General features: G+C 45.3%; 1 protein-coding gene across 3 annotated transcripts in view; it reads left to right on the top strand.

Moving 5' to 3' along the window:
• Positions 1-6,207, top strand: part of EFL1 (elongation factor like GTPase 1) — a 134,645-nt gene extending 128,438 nt beyond the window's left edge. For all 3 annotated transcript variants that reach the window (XR_003429256.1, XM_027089352.1, XM_027089351.1), the window contains one exon: positions 5,385-6,207. Coding sequence is in view for 2 of the 3 variants with exons in the window: in XM_027089352.1 (XP_026945153.1) it covers positions 5,385-5,573 (189 nt within the window). In the remaining variant the exon portion in view is untranslated. The remainder of the gene's footprint in view (positions 1-5,384) is intronic.
• Positions 6,208-12,889: the final 6,682 nt, after the last annotated feature.

The following is a 12,889-nucleotide window of genomic DNA, read 5'->3' as shown; positions in this document are numbered from 1 at the left end:
CGTTAAGAGGATGCTGCCCAAGTCCATTGCCCAGAACACATCATCCCGCCACATCTAACAAGGCTCCATCTGACAAGGAGACTGGGCAATACAGTCTTTAACTCATTCAGGAGTCAGCAAACTATGACCCATTACCTGTTTTGGTAAATAAAATAGACTCAGATACAGCCATACCCATTCATTTACGTATTTTATATGGCTGCTTTCAAGCAGACTTGAGTAGTTACGACAGAGACCATGTGGCCCACAGTCTAAAATATTTACTGTCTTGAGCTTTATAGAAAATGTGTGCCTACCGACCCCTCCCCCCAGAACCTAGGTCATCTGTATGCCCACCTGAAATACTAATACCAAAGAAAAAGAGGATAATAAGTATTTAGGAACAGTTAATATAAAACAGCAAAGTTTTACAAAGCAGGCAGTTTTTGTCAACGTGAAAACCATGATGGTTTTTCAGTCTCCTTTCTTTCTCAAAATTTAAAAAAAAAAAGGGCGGGGAGGCTGAAAGTTAATCTGACATACTTAGTAGTAGTTTTAAAAATATATTAGTTTTTGACTTAGTTACAGCTAATCATTACAAATCCGCCCTTTAATAAATAACTTGAGAGAAAAATGTAGTCAAGGAAAGTTTGCTCCAGTTTTGTACCATCCTTCTGTCATCCCCTTGCCACCTGTCATGGTCCTGTTCCCAAAAGCTTCAAATCTTTTGAAAGTCTAGAAAACTACATTATAATTAAGTGTCATTGCTCTGATCTTTTCTGGCTGTCTCAGTTTTCCCCCATAGTTAGGTTTAGAAATAACACAGTTGTTGAGATCTGGCTTCTCACTCCAAGGCACTTTTTTTCATTTGTATTCTACCACACCATGTAATTTACAATCAAGAGCTTTTGAGAGAAAGTGCTTCAAAAAATAGAGAAAATAAAATTACAGGCATTTTCCATGAGGAAACCTTTGAAGTCAGCAATCTCATAATTTCTCTTTCTATGTTTTACCCTTCTGTGAAAAAGGAAGAAAAGGAGCTAATAACAGACACAGAAGGAAAAATATTACCAGCCAGTGCTGATCTACATGTATGTCAGCATAACCTCAAGACTCGCTGCTGAGGGGTGGGCTAAAGTTCACGTTAGGGTAAGGAAGAAGTGATCACAATCGCACGGAAGAAGTGTATTTTGGACATGGCGTTTGCCACCTGCCAGCCATAACTATAGGGAAAATTGGGCAAAGTATTGAAAGAGAGCTCCCAAAGCGTTTTTCTTCTAGGCTTTTTTTTTTTTTTTTTTTTGTAGTAACGCTCAGGGCAACAGCTAGCACTTGGGTGCCTTTCTTCCTGTGAGTTAGAAGATGGCATCCTCTTTAGGCTGTGGAGTTGCCAAAAAAAAAACATTCTCACTGTAGGCACGTGAATTCTGGGTGAGCCAGTTAGAAGAAAGCATCTTGTCTTCCAAACTGATAGCAAGCTCTGCTCTGTCGCCTCAAGGATGCCTTTCTGTGGAGCATCAGCTGGACAGCCTTTGGGGTGGCCTTGTCATCACCCCACTGGGAAAATTCAAAATGACCCTAACACGGTCAGGTGGGACTGGACCAGGCCAGTCACTTTCTGGTAAAGTGTACCCCATTGCCCCTTTTCTGAGACTTTGTTTGGCATGTCGAGGCAAGAAGCTTCCAGATGTCCACACAGATCCAGGAGGAGTGAAGGTAAAAACAGCAGCTGCCCGTGCTGGACAGAAGAGATGTGGGCAGTGGCCCCGCATCGGGTCGAGTCCCCCGGGCAGCTGGAGATGGGCACAGAAAGCGGCCCTGGCGGCTCGGGAGACAAACTGAGCAAACCTCAGAAATATACACTGAGGGCCCAGGCAAAACTGGACCCTTCTGAAGCTCTGAAGTTACATTTTTGAAAAGAGGACACTCTGGTCTTCAGTTGGCCAGTCTGAGTCTGATATCTCCCAACTAACACCTCACTCATTTCTCTTTATAAAATGTGTCACTTTTTTTTAACTGGATTAAAGATGTGTTCACTGCTGCCACTGAGACCTGCTAAGAACATGTGGCTTCTTTATATTCTATGATGGGTTTATCATGCACCTAGTTAGAGGAGGGCACTGATAACTCGCTTAAACTAGTCTCTTACAAGTATAGTCTTTGTGGATGACTGCCCACGTAAATGTCCATTTCCTGACTTTCTTCTGCCCCTCTCTAAGCAAGAGGGGGCCTTCTGTGGAAAGGGGAGGGGAGCCTCAGCTTCACCCCAGTACCCTAGATCCTCAGTGGCTTTGGCCGGGAAATGGCTTGACTGGTCCAGCCCCATCTGGCTGCTGGGGCCAGTGTGGTGGCACCAACCAGTTTCAGGAATCTCTCCTACCAACCACTTGTCTCTAGCCACAAAATCCCCACCCGCAGCTGCCTTTGTCCTGCCCCCAGGCTTCCACCAGCCTCTCAGCACCCTTGAATCCACTCACCGGTGCGTGGGAACTTCAGGTCCGCAGCATCACCCCACTACTCTGGTACCGTGTCACATTAGACTTGGGGGTGGCAGGGCCCCAGCAACCTGCTAATACTTGGCTAATGGCACCTTGGAGATGTTGCTTACCCTCTGTAGACGTATACCCTGATGACACTTGAGTCCTCATACCTAGCATGTCATCCTTCTTCAGCCTGAGGGCACCGGTCTGTGCTTTGACACACTTAGGAGGTTGTGACATGCGGTTGTGGCTGGGGGTGGTGGAGGAGAGTGGCAGACAGGGTCTCCAGAGGTGACTGTGGAAGCAAAGGGATTCATCTCCCGGGGACAGAACGCAGTAGCAGTTCTTTGAGTGGGTCTGTTTTTCCAGCCACAATAGGCTGGTGGTTCATAAGAGCATGCAGAGACACTACCCACTTTCCAGACTCGCCCCTTCCACTTCCATTCAACGGTGCTTGCACTTGTAGCCCTAGTCTTGAACTCAGCAGCGTCAGAGAGTGGTGATGTGCTGTTACTGCATCCCTGGCATGACTTGACATAAATTGATGATCTCATTTAGCCCTGGTACAATCATAGGAGATTAGGACTTTTAATATTACACCTTTACAAACGAGAGAACTAAGGCACAAGATGCCTTTAAGTAACTTGCCCCAGTCATGCAGATCTGACTTCAGCACCAGCACCGTCAACCCGTGCGTTACATTCGCTCCAGCCTCCGCGCCTGCCTTGGATTTAGAGATGTGCCAAAGCCTTCCTGGGTCTGGGCTTACACACAGACTCCCCTACCAGCCCCGGGTAACCGTCAGTCTGCATTCTATGTCTGTGGTTCATCTCTTCTGGACATTTTATACAAACGGAATCATATAATATGTAACCGTTTGTGTCTGGCTTCTTCCATTTAGCATACTGTTTTGGAGGTACATCCACATTTAGCATGTATCAGTATTCTTCGTATGGCTGTGTAACACTCCGTTGTATGTATTGTATACCATAGTTTGTTCGTCCATTGATGGACATTTGGGCTTTTCCACCTTTTGGCTGTTGTGAATAGTGCTGCTATGTTCTTGCGTGTATATGTATTGATACTTGTTTGAGTTCCTATTTTCAGTCCTTTGGGGTATATACCTATGAGTAGAATTGCGTATGATAATTCTGCGTTTAACTTTTTGAGAAACCGCCAGACTTTTCCACAGTGGCTGTAACGTCTTACATTCTTATCAGCAATGCATGGGGCTTCCAGTCTCTCCACATCCTCACCAACGCTTTTTTTCCATTTTTTTTTTTTTAAATAGTCATCCCAGTGGGTGTGAAGTGGTACCTCACTGTGGTTTTGATTTGAATTTCCTTCATGACTGATAATGTTGAGCATCTTTTCAATTGCTTGTTGGCCATTTGTATATCCTTTTTGGAGACATGTCTATTCAAGTCCTTTGCCCATTTTTTACCGGGTTGTTTGGGGGTTTTTGTTGTTGAGTTCTAAGAGTTCTTTATATATTCTGAATATCAAATGTCTTTTTAATTTACTTATTCTCGCTTCAGCAGTTTTCTGTTTAACCTACCCACTGCGTTTCTTTGTTTTTTTTTTAATTTTAATGTCTAAAATTTTAATTTCTGGGATTTCTAGTTCTTTCTTTTTCACAACTGCCTAATGTATTGTGGATGCTATTCCCCACCCCCATCTCCTTTATTTCTTGGAGGATTTTTAAATGAACTCTCTAGAGTTTTCTCTTCAGATTACCTTATTATCTCTATTTGATTATTCATTCTCCCTTTTGTTGAGTCTGGCACCTGTCTTTCATGGTGCTGGATTTCCTTTTGTCTTCTGTATATCTTACTGGTAGGGTCATTTTCAGCAGGAATTCTCTCCTCCTCTGTCCTCCTGAGTGCCGTAGCTCTAACTGTAGCATTTGCAGTGGCTCAGCTTGGTGCCTTCACCAGTGTGGATGGTGCAGGACAACAGACTCAGCACAGGCCGAGTCTGATCTTCAGAAGGTGACGGCTTTTATCTCATGACCTACAACTCATTTTCAGCCACAGCCCTGGGCAGACATGGTTATTCCAGCTCCAGAGAAGAGTGGATGGTTCTGGTCCCCACACACCTGGTTTATGTGGCTTTGGGCCCATCCTAAGTGGGCAGTAAAAGCCTGGCCCTCCTGGTGCACAGCTGTCTTGGCTCCCTATGGGAAGTGGTTGGGGCTTTTGCCCTCACATATTACTGTGGGCTCTCTTATCTCCCTCCAAGAACCTCTCCCTTCCTAGTCCACAGAAATTTCCTTTTCTTGTGTTGAAGAGTGACTATTATAAAATAAATTTTTCTTAAATTTCTGCATTTTAAATTGAAAAGTGTTGGGATTTGAGACCACTGGAGAAATAGCACCTCTTTCCTCCCAAATGAGAAGTAAGAAAAAACAACGAAAAGAACAAGGCATATAAAAGTCAGAATCTCACTGTTATTACTGATAAAGCTGATCTTGTGGAATGTGGTCTTCATCTGTAGGCAATACCGAGCTCCTAATACTGCACTGAATTTTGGAGCAAAAAGCTCAGAATAATCAAGAATGGACTTACATGTGTTGGTCTTTGCTGAGGACAAAGGCAAAATTAGTGAAGTGACACTGATACCCAGGTATATCCTAGTGAGAGGGAGAGTTTTTTCTATTATATTATTCAAAGTTAATAGTTTTCTTACTTAGTGTTATGTAAAGGCTCTAGGAGTAAAGAATAATATGTATGTCACAAGTTTCGTTGAATCTACTTGCATTTGTCCATACCGCCTGTGATCCTTCATATTTGTTTATTACCATTTCTAGCAAGCTTAACTCTTCATTGCTTCACTTTTATTCTTCAGCTAAGACTGTATGAGTTGGCATTTGAGATGAAAGTATACTTGTCTAATCTAGCACATTCTGTCACCTTCTTTTACAAGATCATTCCCAGCGACCCCTTCTGGGTACCAACCACTGAGGAGGAGTATTTGCACTTTGGGGAAAAGGCTGATTCTGAGAACCAGGCCCGGAAGTACATGAATGCGGTACGAAAGCGGAAGGGTCTTTATGTGGAAGAGAAGATTGTGGAGCACGCAGAAAAGCAGAGAACCCTCAGCAAAAATAAGTAACTACCACTGGTGGCAGATTCTTCTCTTTGTAATAAATTAGGAAGTATCACCCAGGCTTCGATCCTGGGAAAATTCCTTTATGCTGCATCATCTCTGTGCATTCACTTTCAATAAATTTGATCCATATCATATTTTAAAGAGGGCGTTCCAAAATGTTTTTGTAATTGGTTCTGGTACAAGGCAAGAAGTGATCAATATTGCAGTGGTGCCTTCTTCCTACCCTATGTATAACCCCTTGGCAGCAAGACTTGTGCTGTGATGAGGGCAACCTGCTAAGTGCCGGGGGCAGGGTGTGCAGATCCCCCAGTGGGCTGGGTCCTCTACACTGAGCACCCACCCCTCTGCCTGTCATCAGAGTGTCGCTCTTCTGATTACATCCTCCACTTAAACATACTTCATATTTAATCATTGAATCACAGCATTTAACATCATTTGGAGAGACCGCATACTCGAGAGACCAACTACCTTTAGGTTAGTTAAACCAAGTCACTGTTACAGCTGATTCATCTTGCTACACATCTTTATTTGTGTAGCAAACCAATGTAATGTTCAACTGTTAGCCTTTAAACCTTCTGTTTTTACACTCCCTCCTAAATTGCATCACTCATATTTAAATAAATGTTAATTAAAGTTATGCCCTATACCTTTTTCTTTTTTTAAAAAAAAAGGTAAATTTCTATAATTCTCTTGGCTGTTTCCTCTTAGCCTTACTGAAGGGATATTAGCTAATATGATGAGATTATTGCCTTGATTGTAAATACTTTCCCTAAATCTCCTCAGTTGCCTCATTCAGGGAGATCCCCATATAAGGTGCAAATGCAATCCAGTCATAGATTTTGTAATTTTTGATGTTGTGCTAATATCTTTTATAGCCACTTAAAAGAAGGATTCTTTTTCAAAACACCTAAAATTATCAGACCAGGCTTGAAATGCTATTAATGTTTTTTTGTTTGTTTGTTGTGTTTTTAATAAACTCTGTCATTCTTTTTTTTTTTTTTTTTTTTGCGGGGCGCGGGCCTCTCACTGTTGTGGCCTCTCCTGTTGGAGCACAGGCTCCGGACGCGCAGGCTCAGCGGCCATGGCTTACGGGCCCAGCCGCTCTGCGGCATGTGGGATCTTCCCGGACCGGGGCACGAACCCGTGTCCCCTGCATCGGCAGGTGGACTCTCAACCACTGCGCCACCAGGGAAGCCCTAAATTCTGTCATTCTTAGTACCAGAGCCCTGGCATATCTGGTCAAGTCTAACTGACCCAGACTTTGGGGAAAATGTAGCTAGATAATTCACTGTCTAAGTGGAACAGATACTGATATCTGAATTAATTTAGGAGAGTTATACCACGTATTGGTTTATCTGAAAACTTCGATAACACAGGAAAAGCTAGCACATCGATTTATAGCATTTGTAAATCATATCATTCAAACTGCCAGATGTGCTATAAAAAGTCTTCTTAGACTATACACTTTATCAGCAAATGCTACATTTAATAGAGAAAAGAGGCATAACCCAGAAAGAGTCGGAGCTCTTTCTGCATTCTCTTGGGCTCTGCCAGATGTGCTGGTGTGGGGAGGTGGCGTGTCAGGTTGATAGATTGCCTCTCTTCCTTCTCCACGTTTGGGGAGACAACAACAAGCAGGAATGACCACGAGCAGGCAGGCCAAGGGCTATAGCTAATCTGCCATGCGAGTAATCTGCTGTGGTGTGTAGTTGGTGACGGGGCCCCAGCCATGGATACCCCGTCCATGTGTGACAGCATAGTGAGACTGTGTCTCTACTTTGTGTCCCTATGGCATGCTCAGACCCTAGCCTCAGTGTACTGAATTCAGTGGAAGTGAACCAAGGAGTTATCAGTCCCAAAGTGGGATGGGGTGTTCCTGTTCTTACATAGGGATTGGTTTCTGGCAGTCATTTACAGACAGGCCTCAGGGGCAGTGAGGAAGCCACAAAATCAAGACCCTCACTCCTGGAGGATTCTTGGCATTGAGGTCCTGAGGTCTCAGACGACAGGCATAGGCAACATCAACCTAATGCCTTTTCCAAGGCAACCCCAGGGCACAGGTGGGCCAGGGGCGTGGGGTCTGGAAGGGTCAGAGTTTTCGTAGACTTGAGGAGAAATACCCATCTCCTATTATGACCCTGGGTGTATGGAGTGGGGGTGTGTGGTGTGTGTGTGTGTCTGTGTCTGTGCAGAGAGGGAGAGAGAATTACTAGATCCTCACACCTGTTGTATGGGAATAGGAGTAGGAAATTATTACGGCCTCGTAGAAGTTACATTCACAGCCCATGGTCCCATATCTCATTTAGTTGCACCTCTGGGTAAGCCCTGCTCTGAGTACATCACAAAAGGATTCCAGGGACTGTTGCCTGATGTGTGTTAGGTCAGGGAAATCATCAGCAGAAGCTGAATCTTCACTATAGCAGAGGACGAGGTGAGGGTTTGGGGCATCTTTATATTTATGATATTTATATTCTGTGCCTCAAACTTAGGTAAAGCTGCCAGTGTCCAAGATTCAAAATCATTATATGGCTCAGATTTATGGCTGGTAAGTTTGGATAAGAAATTATCCAAATTTCTGGATAAGAAATTTCCCTTCTCTCCTGTCTTACAACAACAAATAAGGCCCAGAGCCGTAGAAGGCTTGTCCTGGAGCCAAAGCCCTCCAGGTGAATAGATTATTAAATCCCAGAATTAGGTGTGCCATTGTGAAGCAGTCCAAGTAATCCTTTCTTTTTAAGGCAAAGAGCACTTTAAACTTCCTAAGCTAGAAAAAAAAGATAAAATTAATAATAAAAGCCAAGAATTTAGATCAGATTCTAAAAACAGGATTATGAATGTCAACCTAAAAACATAAACCAGACCACGGGAGTAAGAAGACTTTCCTTTGATCCTGTTCCATAGACAGAACCCACGGCACAGAGAGCATCTTCTCGCAATTTAGGAATGAGCGGTGGGGAGGCTTCTCACCTTGTGGCATGTCTGCCCTGCAGGGAACGAGCAGAGCCATGTGCCGCAGACTCCAGGGAAGCAAGAGAGCACCGACCAGAGGAGACGGGAGGGAGGAGGGGGCGGAACACGAGGAATGGCTCTGGAAGCGAAGGGGCCAAGGCCCTCCCTCCCAGCTTGGCCATGCCTGGCCCAGGGCTGGAAAGCCAGAGACTTGATCTTGAGTCACGGGGATGGGGTTTCTCCCAGCCCATGTGTCCCCTCCCTCCGGTGTTCCTGAGGAAGTTCCAGAGGGCCAGGCAGTTGTATTCCACCCCACACCTCGGCCTCGGGGCTGGGAGCGCTGGGAATGCACGTTTGCTTTGGGGGTTGCCCTTTGCACATCTCTGCCAGGCCTTTGGATCTGACAGATTATTTTGTATGATTTTGGTTCGTGGCAAAAGGTGTAGCAGCTTTAATTCTGCTGTCCCAGATTTCGTGTGATTTCTCATAAACAAACAGCCTTTCTTGTCCAATTTAAAAGGCCTTTTTACCACAGCTGCAACTTTTACCTTTTTGCAAATCAGTGATCTTGAAGAATTTTTATTTCTTAATTTTGAATGACCATTTGAAGCATATTTTTCCAAAAAGTTATCTGTTGTCTTTTTGAAAAAATAAAAAACGTTTCTGTGAACCACAGAGCCCTGATATCATCAGACAGTACCACAGCGGGGTCAGGAGCAGGGAGACAAGAACTTAGGGTCCTGTCACTCCTACCTGGGTGACCCTGGGCAAGTCTCTGGAAGCCTTACATCCCTCAGATGTAAGGTGGTCGGTAATTTCTCATGTGGAAGGGATTGTTGGGAGGAGGAAACAAAATAACCCATGTTAGGACACAGTACCTGGTGTATCGTGCCCAATGTATTAAAAGCAATTTTCATTGCTTTTTTATTTTTATTACAATCCTGAGGCAGTGTACATGCACGGAGAGGGAAGATACCTCAGTTCAGGCTGATTACACAATCAGTTGATCTGATAAGACAAAAATTCAGGCTTCGTATTTCACTTTTCTTTTTCTCTAGTGAGGTCTTCCCATCCTGCTGAGCTTAAGCGCTCTGGACCTAAAGAGAGGGCGACAGGACTCGAAATTCCAGGGGTGCTTGCTTTCTGGTTTCTTCACTTTTCTTGGTCTTTCCTTCAGGTCAGGTTTTACACTGTAGCCAGCGCCCCTTGTCAGATTATGTGCTGTCCCCAAAGCACAGCAAGCGGATCGGCCAGCCCCGAGGCCCTTCGCTTTGGGGACCGTACAGTTGGCCTTTGGACAGTGACTGATTCTGCTTAAGGCCAAGCCAGATAAGCTTGCCTATGGGCTCCCCTTCATCCATCCTTCGTGAACCCGCGGCAGCCAGTGCTTCCGGCTGGAACGGGAGCTACAGAAAAGTGTGAGGGCTAGGCCCAGCCGAGATGTCGGCTTCCTGGGTCTCCGTGTGGTCTTCCCAGCTCCTGAAGCGCCCCCTGCGCCAACTCCCCTTCCTGCCCCTCTGCTTCGGAGGCAGCACTCAGGGCCGCTCTGGCCCTCGCCACGGGCCTGGCCTGCCCCACCTGGGACGTTTGAACGTCACTGTGCTCTGCTCCCACCACAGCCTGCTGTCTTCCCAACTCTGGGAAGCTCTGACTTACCACGACTCTGCCAGCCACCATTTCCTTCCACCTTTTTACCCTCCATAGGCTTTACTTTCTTTTCTCCCCGGCCTGGTCCCCAGGCAGCCACATCCACCGCGCATAACCATCCCTGTGCCGACCTGCTCTGCTCAAGGCACTGATGTTGCCTTTGTGGCCAGAGCCAGGGCTTCCTCCAGCCAGCCCTCTGGGCTGCTCCAGCACCTCTGGCACAGGGGCCCATTCCTTCCCCTTTTCAAAGAGCAGGTGGGTCAAGAGAGCCTTGGAGAAAGCAGTTCATGGACCAGTGACGCTGCACTTACTCGGGTACGGGCTCCCCAGGGAGCCCACCCTGGGGGGAGGCCTGGCGCCCAGCAGAACTGGGTGCAGCGGGAGGAACTTGAGCAGCAGGGGCTCCTGCTCTGGCCACTAAGTGCACAGCAGCATCCACAAGGGACAGGAATGATCCAGAACCTTCTAGGAAAGTGACAGTGGGCTTCAAGGCTGGTGGGAGAAAGATGCATGGTAGCTGAGCTGACCCTGCCCTGATGAGACATTTGGAGACAACGGAGCCTCCAGAGATTGTCTCTGAAGGCCTGGTCTACAGGGGCCACCACTGCAATCGTCCCCTCCCCCCCCCCCACCTGGACAGTCCCCCTTGCAGGATTCCTGCTGCTGTAGAGAAGCTCGAGGCGGAAGGGACAGAGGACCAGGGAGTTGCCCTGGACCAGACCCCGAGAATGGAAGCCAGGTTGTAGCAAGTCCTTTGGCAAGGGACCTGAGAGGTGGGTAGTGACCTTTTGTTAAATTGGCCCCCCCTCTGATAGTGACCTGTTTGTTGGACCCATGTTTGGGCTATTCACATCTATAGTAGTTCTTGGCTGTTTTCTCCTGTGCAGTACCCAGTAGACAAAAGCCTAGAAATAACACCCTGCTTTTCTTTGGGGAAACCACCTCATTCCTACTTGGTCCGTGAGGTTGGAGTGGGTTTGACCTCACCACACCTGCATGTGACCCAGGATGGGACAGTTGGTGTATTCAAGTCCCTTGGCCTCTTTGGAATGGATGAGAGACCAATTTCTGAACAATTTTGAGCATCTAAATTCTGTACCTTAAACCAAAGCTATCCCTGGACTTTTCAGGTACACGAGGCAGTAAGTTTCCTCGCCTTTTTCTGTCGAAGTCAATTTGAGTTGACTTAAAATCACAAGCACTGAACAGCCTTGACCAATACAACACCTTTGATCCTGACACCCTCCTCTGCTCAAGAATGTCTTGTGGTTCCCGCTGTCCCCCCCACCTTCACCCTGTGTCCTTCCCATCTCTTAAAGCCTGGGCCCAGTGCCATCTCTATTAGGATGTCACCTTTCTCATTGCCAACCAAATGAGCTTATCTTTTTCTGATGCCCATAATATTATTTGCATCTCTTTTATGGTACTCACGGCATTCTGGTAAGTGTGGTTTGGGTACAGATCCTGGCCCTTTTACTTATGTGAAAGCTTGAAGGTGAGATTTTTTATACCATCTGTGCCTTGCACATAGTAGATGCTCAGTAAATCCTGGTGGAAGTGTATGGATTAGCCTAAGAGTGTACAATTAGTCACGTAGAAGCACACTGAGAACATAGTTCTCCTGGCTCTCTTCCAGTGTTTCTGGAATGCCACACTTCCTCCTTCCTGAGAGAGAAGCCTTAGTGGCGTGGATGTGTCCAAGAGCAGTGCTTCTCAAAGTGTGGTCCCCAGACAGCATCACCTGGAAGCTTGAGGGAAATGCAAATTCTCGGCCCCCGCCTAAGACCTCCTAAATCAAACTGGGGTGGGCTCAGTAAGCTGTGTTTTCACAAGCCCTCCAAGTGATTCCGATGCATACTTCAGTTTGAAAACTACCGCCATAGAGATTTCAGTTGACAACTATTTAAAATTATACTTTGCTCTTTTCGAAATTTATCTTAACTTCTTCGTGATTTACAAGTGGAAATGCACACTATACATCTTAAGTCTAACTTTAAGTAAAATTTGCAAGGCCTCGTTTGGATAATTAACTTTTTTCCACCTTACAGTAGATACGGAAACTCTTTAACTCTTTCCAAGTGTGTACACTGTTCTTTTAGGATTGGGAGACTAAAGGTCAAAGGAGAGAACTCACCAAAAAGTATTCATCCATATGGTGTTCATTCTGGACAGAACATTTTTGGAGGAAGAAGTTATTTGCCTTTCAAACCCAGAAGGAGCAAAGAAAGGGAGGAACCAGCTCAAAGATCTGGGGCACTTATAAATGGACTTTTAAGGTGAGAGGATTGGATCAAACTGGAAAGGTTGTTTGAACATCAGATTTAGATGTTTCTTTTTTTATTTGCCCTCATTCAAAATTTTTAAAAAAAGCAAGAAAGAAAAAAGAAGTAACCTTATGAGATGTCTAGTTATGAATGTTTACTTCCCTTCTTTTATCTTTTTTTTTTTTTTTAAAAGAGTGTCTAGAAAAACCAGGGCTGGGAAAATTCTTCTGTTAAGTGTATCACATGAGATCATTGAAAATACACACTTTTCATTTTATATGCTACCCTTTCCAAAGACATTTTCGTATATTAAACAACTGCAGTTTCGAGCCTGTCAGTCAGAGGTGAATTCATTTGGCTGTTTTCAGAGGCTTTGAAATGTTTTAAAATTGCCGCTGCCGCCACCTTCAATGCTTCAAAATAAATAGGATGTAGCATTTGGAATGGAATTTGATGTAG

This window comes from Aethalodelphis obliquidens, unplaced genomic scaffold, assembly GCF_003676395.1.
Source record: "Aethalodelphis obliquidens isolate GAN/ISIS:26980383/991018 unplaced genomic scaffold, ASM367639v1 scaffold65, whole genome shotgun sequence".
NCBI classification, from domain to species: Eukaryota; Metazoa; Chordata; class Mammalia; order Artiodactyla; family Delphinidae; genus Aethalodelphis; species Aethalodelphis obliquidens.
Note: the sequence above shows the minus strand (reverse complement) of the source record. Positions and strands in the feature narration are given on the sequence as shown.